The sequence below is a fragment of the Ammodytes marinus genome, assembly GCF_949987685.1.
Source record: "Ammodytes marinus genome assembly, chromosome: 16".
NCBI lineage: Eukaryota > Metazoa > Chordata > Actinopteri > Uranoscopiformes > Ammodytidae > Ammodytes > Ammodytes marinus.
In genome coordinates, this window is record NC_137220.1 from 8,044,170 (window position 1) to 8,053,571 (window position 9,402).

The 9,402-nt window shown below is 43.6% G+C and overlaps 1 protein-coding gene across 1 annotated transcript; it reads left to right on the forward strand.

The window, feature by feature from the left end:
- Positions 1 to 1,590: 1,590 nt before the first annotated feature.
- Positions 1,591 to 4,521, forward strand: hoxb1a (homeobox B1a; the record flags this gene model as incomplete). Its single annotated transcript, XM_080043260.1, is given in 3 exon segments — positions 1,591 to 2,422; positions 4,192 to 4,294; positions 4,296 to 4,521. Coding segments are annotated over 3 exon segments (1,161 nt in total).
- Positions 4,522 to 9,402: the final 4,881 nt, after the last annotated feature.

Genomic DNA, 9,402 nt, shown 5'->3' on the forward strand with positions numbered 1-9,402 from the left:
TTAAACTTCTTCAGCACCTCAAAGATGGCCTATGCTGCCATTTTCCAATGATCTACTGTTATCTTACCATGTACTTTTTAAACAGACAAGGTGAGGGTAACCCTGTCATGGAGCAGGGTTTAGTTTAGCCGTGGTCTTATAGCTCCAAATGTGAAACCAAATGTGTTGAAAAGTCCAATGTTATCTTTCTAGAGGGACCACTTCCTTTGGGTCTGTTACACCCCAGAGTCACCTTACTACACTACTCTCATGAACAAAGTGATAGGAAACTGACACAACAGAAATTCAATGTCTGGGTTTTCGGATGAGTAGCCTAGTGCTGCTGTGTGTAAAAAGATCAACACCAATCAGATAACAACCTATGCACAGTCTATTAGCCCTAACAGAAGTCATTTGATAGACACTATTTACTGGGAGATGCAAAACAGTTCAAAATCAGACTAATTTTCTCTTCTTTCAGGAAAAAAAAGGATGCTGTTCTCGGGCCTGCATTCTCCAGAAACTTGAACGCACCATGAGGCTTAAGTGGCACTATTTTCACTGTGTAGAAATCGTACACCTCACACTGTTCATGTTAGAAGCGTAATACTGTATAGGCCTATATGGTGGGTTTGTGGGAGCCTTTCGGTGAGGCGGTGTGGAAGCAGCAGGCCAGCCCCGGCTCACAGCTCCTCTTTTCTTCTCGGCCTCTCTCTTCGCTCTGACAGATCCGCGCTGATATCAGATTGATGGGCCGGTTTGATTGAAGTCTCTTTGTCGTGCTAATGTCACGGCGAGTGATGGATGAGGCGCGTGCGCGTTGGTACAGACGCGCGGGGACACAAACTCCACTTATTCTGTACCGAAAGTACCCGAACCCCCCACCTTCCATCCCAATGATCCCATACATACACACACTGGTCCACCCGGCCGCTCCTGTATGAAAGGCTGGCAAACCTGTGGCCTCCGGTCACCATAGGCGACGTCACGGCGAACCACGTGACCCGCCGCTGCTGCAGAGGTAAGAGCACAAATAACACAGAAAGGAGAGAGAGAGGGAGAGAGAGAGAAAGAGAGAGGAGAGATTCAAGGGAAAGAGGGGGAAAATAACGGAGTGTAACCTGTGAGGGGTGAAGAGGTGACTCGACTCTTTCTGTCTTCTCGCGGTGTTTTCTGCCGTCTCCGATGGTCCTTTGGGAAACAGAGGTTGAGTTGAGCTATTGACAGCCTAGGGCCTCCCGTTTACTCACAAACACACACACACAAACACACACCACAGCAGAGCACATTATTCATGTGTGTTTCGGGGTTGGGGACGCGCAGAGACCACTTTTTTTCCTCCAAATTGGCCGTTCCTGCCGTTTTTATTTTTTATTCTATAGGAACATTTCCAATTATAGGCTTGTCTGTCCCTTTTTCCTTTTCTTTTATCGTGATTGATATTTTTTCCAACAGAGGGATTCCATATAATTCTGTTGACTCTTGGGAAACTTTTTAATGGATTTTTCTGTTCTATTTTTGATGTTTTTTTTTATTAATTTATATTAAAGTCATCATCGGAGTGCTGTTACTTGCTGATCATCTAAGACTTTACGAACTACGCCGCGCTGCATGGACAACATGAACTCGTTTGTGGAATACTCCATTTGTAACCGATCGGGAAGTGGCGCTTATCCTGCGCCCAAATCTGGATACCACCACCACCATCACCTGCATCCCCACCACCACCCCCTGGACCAGCACCAGGGCTTTGCGGTGACCTCCGGCGCCTTCCACACTGGAGCAGCCGGCTCTCCAGCTCTCGTTACGGGCACGAGGAGTGACAGCAGCGCTGGGGGAGCGAGTTACACCGGGGATGGGCGGCTGTACGGGGGCACGGGGGCGCACGGCACAACAGAGGCGAGCCAGCATCATCCTCATCATGAGCAACCACAGCATCAGCAGACTACCAACGGTTACCATCCCCACGCTCACCTTCACCAGATCCAGAGTTTACAGAGCGGAATACTGTCTCCCTATAATAACGGCACCAGCGGAAACACCGGGGCCTTTGCCGGACAGGCGTGCGCAACAAACTCGGAGTATGCAGCCGCCACGGGCCTTCCCAACAACGTTCACTCCCAGTATTTCATGGAGGAGGCTGTGGCCTCCACCTACTATCATCAATCAAACTTCACCAGCTCGGCCCCCACCGTAGGGCCGAGCTACGGGGCCCTGGCCGGGGCCTACTGCGGGCCTCAGGGTGCGTTGGCCGGCTCACAGTTCCCGCAGCAGCTCGGTGGGGGTCTGGATGAAGCCAGCTACATGGGGCTTCCACACGGAGGAGGATACGGGGAGCTACCGGTCTGCCAGGGCCGAGAGAGGGGCGATGAGGAGGGCCAGCAGGCCGGCCAGGGCCAGACCTTCGACTGGATGAAGGTGAAGAGGAACCCTCCCAAAACAGGTAAGGGAGATTTTTTTCTGGATATCATTTGTCCGTTTTTGGTGATTTTGGGTCAGAGTTAGAGCATGTTTGGATGACATATTCAAGTGATGTTTAAAGTGCTGGCTAGTGGCCTCTTTCGCATTTATCATAGTCTATAGCCTATTGCTTTCATGTTACCAGCCAAAATGCCTCTTAGAAGGAGCCTATCCCCTAACATAAAGCTTAGTGAAATAAAGAATAATTTATCATGCAGTCCCAGCAGCACAGTGTGAAAGGGTAAGCTCTCTGGGACAGACTACAAAACAGAAGCCTACAGATTGAAACGGTTTTTAAAGACGTTTTTATTTGTATTTATTTATTTATTTGTAACAGCACGAGCTCAATAGGTCCACCACCTCGGATATAACGAAATGCATACTATCCTATTGAAATGTTTCTTTATTCCCGCAGTCTTCTGTGTACACAGATGGAAAGCTTTTTCTAATGTAAATCTGACTGTCCGTCTGTTCTCTCATTCTCTTTTCTCTTGTCCTAATCACTCAAGTCTGAGTCTGCCTTTTATGTCTGTGAATCAATGGAGAATCAGGAGAGACGAAAAACACTCAACACTCATTGTATAACACAATAATACACATTATAAGTGTGCATTGAGATATTTTCAATCTGACTATCCAGCATTAACCCAAATCTGGTATCATGTTTTATTACGACGCCATTACAAAGGGTCCAATATTACAACATGTGATGTAGTCCTATGGCGGAAACCTTTCCATAATGGTGTGTGCTAATCACCCATGAATCATTAGATTTTTATCACAATTACAAATATATTATTAATTATGTGTTATTGAAATAATAGGTTCCTTGTGTTACTGTGTTTACCAACACATAGGCCTTATACTGGTTATTACTGATCAGCGAATGGAACATCGAATACATACACGTTTAATTTTCTCATAATAACGCAAATTTTACTCCCCATATTTTGTTGTAAGAAAACAATTTAGGGCTATGTGTTTTCAAGACTTATTCTGCAGTCATTCAGTTAGGACTATCAGATCTGGACCGGTACACTACGGCCCCGAGACATCTGATACCTCTCTCTCTCTCTCTCTCTCTCTCTCTCTCTCTCTCTCTCTCTCTCTCTCTCTCTCTCTCTTAATGGATATAGCAGACGGGTCTTTTCGCCCTGGAAAGTCTCTCCTGTTATCTTTTAAAGCAAGATAACACACACACACACACACACACACACACACACACACACACACACACACACACACACACACACACAAACACACACACACACAAACACACACACACACACACACAGGCGATGGCCTGACCCTTGAGAGAAGTTCACACTGCCTCCATCATCGCCCGTGCGCTGCTCCATCTGTGTGTTCACCAGCCTTTTTCCTTTGCTATTTCTCTCTTACCGAACCCGGGATGAAACACTTATTCTATAGAGTTCGGACTTTTACTATTGTAATTGGTTTGGATTATTAAAAGATTGTTAGCCCACAGTGACAAATAAATAGCATACATATCATCATCAAATAATACAAACTGATCAACATGTGAAACTGAAAAAAATTACTGTATAAAATAAACGGGGAAGGGTTTCCATATGCATAGTGATTTACAATAAACGTGGGGTGGCTTTAAAATAATTAATTAGTAAAAGCAGACTTTGCGTTCTTTTGTGTCCGCTTTTACCCTGTATAGGCCTACCTCTTTTTACTTAACACATTATAACAGCTTGTCCCCCCCCTCTCTTTCCACCCCAGTCAAGGTGTCCGACTTCGGCCTCGCGGGCGCACAGAACAACGCCATGCGCACCAACTTCAGCACGCGGCAGCTGACGGAGCTGGAGAAAGAATTCCACTTCAGCGTACCTGACGCGGGCGCGGCGCGTGGAGATCGCCGCCACGCTGCAGCTCAACGAGACGCAGGTGAAGATCTGGTTCCAGAACCGGCGCATGAAGCAGAAGAAACGCGAACGGGAGGGCGCCTCCGCCACGGCGCGCTCCGGCGGTACCGACAACAAGGAGCAGGAGGACACCGACCACTCATCCGCGTCCACGTCTCCAGGCGCGTCCCCGAGCTCCGAGACGTAGTCAGAGAAATGTTTCATGCCGAAATGTCACTTAAACAGACCTTAGGTGGCCTATACAGTACTGAGTGATAGACTATTTATTTGGCATTTTATATGACCTTATTGACAGTTTACACCGTTCACACCAACACACTATTTAAGATATATTCTCCTTCGTTGGGAAGAAAGGAGCTACTCTAAAACTTAATTTTTTTAAGCTTTTTTTTGTCATTTAAGAAAGTTTGGAGAGACAGAGATGAAATGGGGCAAAGAAGGGAATGTCATGCAGAGAACAATCCGGGCTGAATTCTAACCCGGGTCTGCTGCTATGAGGACTGAGCCTCTATGGGGGGAATAACCCCTACACCACAAGCGCCTCCAAGCTACTTTATACTTGAAGACAATTGATGAAGACAGTGTCGGGTGAACAGGGTATAATGGATCCTTTCAATGTGACGATGATGGGGTGCACCTTGCCGTCTTTCTATGATGTCAGATTTACAGGGTTGGACTGGTATTGGGTTATCTGTATGTTCAAACACGATTTAGATGATTATGGGCTAATCATAGTAAATAAATATCCACTGTAAGCCTGCATGATTGATGTTTATTGAAATGGACGTTACAAACTGGGCAGACGTGCTGACTTAACATGCCCTGACCCACATACCAGTCTGAGCCCATAGCCTAACTGAAGCAGCCTTATAGGATGGAATACAGGGAGCCTCTCATGGCAAACATACACTTTTGTCTTATTGAAAACCTTTGATGTGTGTTTCTTTGTGTGTTTTTTCAAATAATGTTTGAAGCGTTGTTCTGTGCCTATAGGTTTCACCCACACACTGCTCCGGCCTTTTGCACTATGTGACTACAGGAGAAACATTTTCAGACAAACTGGACTGTCCGATTTACAGGAGTATGTCTTGAACATCTTAGTTAGACTCAGGGATGTGTGTGTGTGTGTGTGTGTGTGTGTGTGTGTGTGTGTGTGTGTGTGTGTGTGTGTGTGTGTGTGTGTGTGTGTGTGTGTGTGCGTGTGCGTGCTGGTATTACTATTGTTGTGTGGACATATTTATGTTTACACAGTGATATTGTTGGGACGTGCCTTCCTTTAGGGGACACAATGTATGTATCACAATAATTAGATTTTAGGGTGAAGACTTGCTTCAGGCTGAGGGCAGACTTAGGTTTAAGTTAGCGTTAGGGTAAGGGTTAGGCAAGTAATGGTTATGGTTAAGGCAAGTCTCCAAGAAATCAATGTAATTCTTTGTAATATCCTCGGAAGTAATGAAAACACAACCTGTATGTGTGTGTGTGTGTGTGTGTGTGTGTGTGTGTGTGTGTGTGTGTGTGTGTGTGTTTCTGCTCAGTGGGAAAAGTGGGGGAAATGATATTTTACTGCCTGTGTCTGCCCCATGAGAATAAATTATTGGATGCATTTTATGTTATTGATTATGGATTATGGGTAAAGTGTGTTAGTGACAGGGGTGCTCTCCTTTGGGACATCCTTCCCTCTGACTGCTGAAGATTGTGACCCTTTAAAACCGGATAGAATGACTACCATGTGAATAGTTTTACTCCTAATTATTACTAAATTGAACTGTTGCCAAATGAATTTCGATGCTAAGTTAGCTTGGTTAACTGAGGTGCCGCTACACTTTCCCTAATTCATTTAGCATATCTCACTTCAATATAGGACAATATAGGATTACATCTCTTTCTATGTGTAATATTGTCAGGTTAAATGTAAACCTCTATCCTGTGAGTTGATGTGACTGGGATTTTTTACAATGAAAATCTTTTATTTTTTCAATGAGAGCAGACTGACTGAGTTGTATTAGTTCTGCTGCCTTAGAAACACTCCCAATCATGTGTCCTGCTGTCTTTTTCTACTTGAATCTACCTCAATTAAAAATATCCTTTTGGTCAATCCAGCGCAGATGTGTTTCTTTGTTCTCTCTTTGTTCACAGAAGGAACATACACCGTTCTGTTTGTAATAGGAATTTGCTCATTCACATGATGATCATAAATGACATATAACAGAAAACGAGACCATCGGTGCAAAGAAAGCTATTTTTATATAGTTTTTCCCAATGCCTTTGCCATGGGTACGCTCACCCAGGAACTACAGCTGGCGTAGTAGAAACACTACCGCTTTTGTCCAAAGGGGGCGCAATAATGAACACAAACACAACGTTCCATGGAGCACCTTTAACTAAATTCGACTACGTATATATGAATGAAAATCCCAAAATCCAGCATCTCAAAATATTAGAATATTCTATAAGAAAATAATTGAAAAGTATGTTCATTTGTACATGGCCGGGGCTCCTTTTGCATGAATTGTTGCATCAATGCGACGTGGCAGAACACATATAGTTGCTGTATAGGTATGTATGTCTGATGGGCTGAAATGTGGGCTACATTGTTTGCCAGAGGTTCAGGCAGGAGCAGAGAATGAATAATGGGAAGAGGAAACTATCAAGGAGGAAAAGGGGCTGCTTGTCTTCCTCTCCGTGGATTAAAAGAAACACAGCGTTTGACACAAGACAACATACAGAGAGCTTCATGCATCTCAATAGAAAAGACTGGGTCTGTTGCATTCACATGGCTGCAATGGCCTCTGGTTGACCCCCGGGCACACACACACACACACACACACACACACACAACCCATGCAGGGCTACAGTGAGGAATGTAGCAGGCCTTTCCGGGTGGCTCGCTGCTGACCTTTGGAGAGCCTCTGGGATATCTAAACATGTAAACAGCCTCCTCCTCCTCATCTTCATCGCCCCTCTCCTCTCTGCCTCTCCTGGAGCCTGGGTGGCAAGCTCAGTCACCACCTCCTCACACACACACACACACACACACACACACACACACACACACACACACACACACACACACACACACACACACACACTGAGAGGACTAAAACCTGCCTCAGATCTTCTACCGCTCTCACACCTCATCGTGTCTGGCACATTACACCAGTTGCTTTAGAATAAAAAACAACAAATAAAATAAATTATTTAACCAACTAAAAACAAACAGACTACACATAACTAAATGGGCCAAAGCCTTAAAGGGATATAGCACTCCCGTTTTTTTTTATATTTTACAGTACGCAAACCAGCGTGTTATTAGTAAGTAGTATAGTAAAAACAAAAAGTATGTGATTTGGTACGCAGGGCAAGTCTCAGACAGTAAGCCTGATGATGTCATAAAATGACCCCTATGATGTCATTGATCGCACTGGTCTTGTACTTTTAGATGTGAAAGCCTGTGTTAGAAGATGGGCTGTGGCGTTTAAAATTCCATTCATTGATAAAAGGGAAGGTCTAATGTTGCTTCACTCTGAGAATAAAAAAAATATATATTTTTTTAAAAATGTCGTTACACATCCAGTCTGACACACACCTGAGGCATGAACTAACAGACAATACTCTAGATGGAAATGATAACCAAGGAGAGTATCATCCAAACCAGTTCACGGATTATTTGGAATGATTTCACACCTCAAATGATATGCATCATATGTTCAGTGATAATGCAGAGTGGGGTGGTGGAAAGCACATCCCACTTTCAAGTAAGAGGGCAAAAGACAAGGAGGAGAAAAGCAGGACATGCCGGTTACATCTGTGAAGCAGAAAATAATCCTGCTCATTGAGGTAGAGAGGGAGAGAGAGAGAGAGGGAGAGAGAGAGAGAGAGAGAGACCGTAAGAAGGAGCAGAGATTCCTTAAGGGTAACCTCACACGTTCTGACCCTCAACTTCTTTCTTTCTTTCCATAACTCATCTCAAGTTCAACACAGGGCTGTCTGCCTGTGTGTGTGTGTGTGTGTGTGTGTGTGTGTGTGTGTGTGCCCTCACAATGAGAAGTGTAAGATAAAGTGGTGCGGCTCCAGTTCAACAGTTCAGAGTCTCAATCAAATAGATGAGTGCACACACACACACACACACACACACACACACACACACACACACACACACACACACACACACACACACACACACACACACACACACACACACACACAGTAATTGGTAATAGGGTTAGAATTTATAGTCTCTAGATTGAGGTATTTCTATTCTGTGATCTTGAGCAGCCAACTGGTCCGTGGTGAAACTTTGATTTCTGATCTGAGGTCAGTACAAAGCTTGTAAGGGGCAAAGGAACCTTATCAAAAACTCTACTGTGTGTGTGTGTGTGTGTGTGTGTGTGTGTGTCCGTGTGTGTGTCTGTGATCATAGTTCTATGCTTCTATTGCATTTAAAGGACCATCAAACATTGTTACTATATTGTTCCATATTATTACATATATAGAAAATATAGTTATTTATGTATTTATTCTTTAAATGTATTTTTTCATTTTTTGCATTGCTCTTGAATGTAACGGTTCGAAACCCTGGACTTAAACCTCCTGTTACAACCAACCCTACAGCAATCTAATAAGGCTACATGTCATTTCTTTTACATTTTAGATTATAAGGTAAAAACAAAAAATGTTGGACCTGAAATGGATAGTTTCATAGTATAAATTCAATGGCGTACAATAACCAATGCTCTCTCATCTCTCTCTGGAAAAACACATAAATAACAACAGCACCTTGATTGCATTAGGGCTTTTTAAACTGTAGACTTTTCTTCTCCCTGTGTTGTTTCATTATCTCCTGTCATCGGGGTCGTCCCTTTAAAAAACAGTAGTCTACTCTTAGGAAAAGAGTTTTTTTCTTTTGGAACAGATCACTTTTGCTCTACACTAAATTGTATAAAAATAAAAGATTTTGGTGAGATTAATACATTTTTAAAATAAAAGGTTAATTTTTGTAATGTATTCTCAGCCACATCTTAGAAATGATTATTATTACAGTATATTAAATAAATAATATTAAATAATA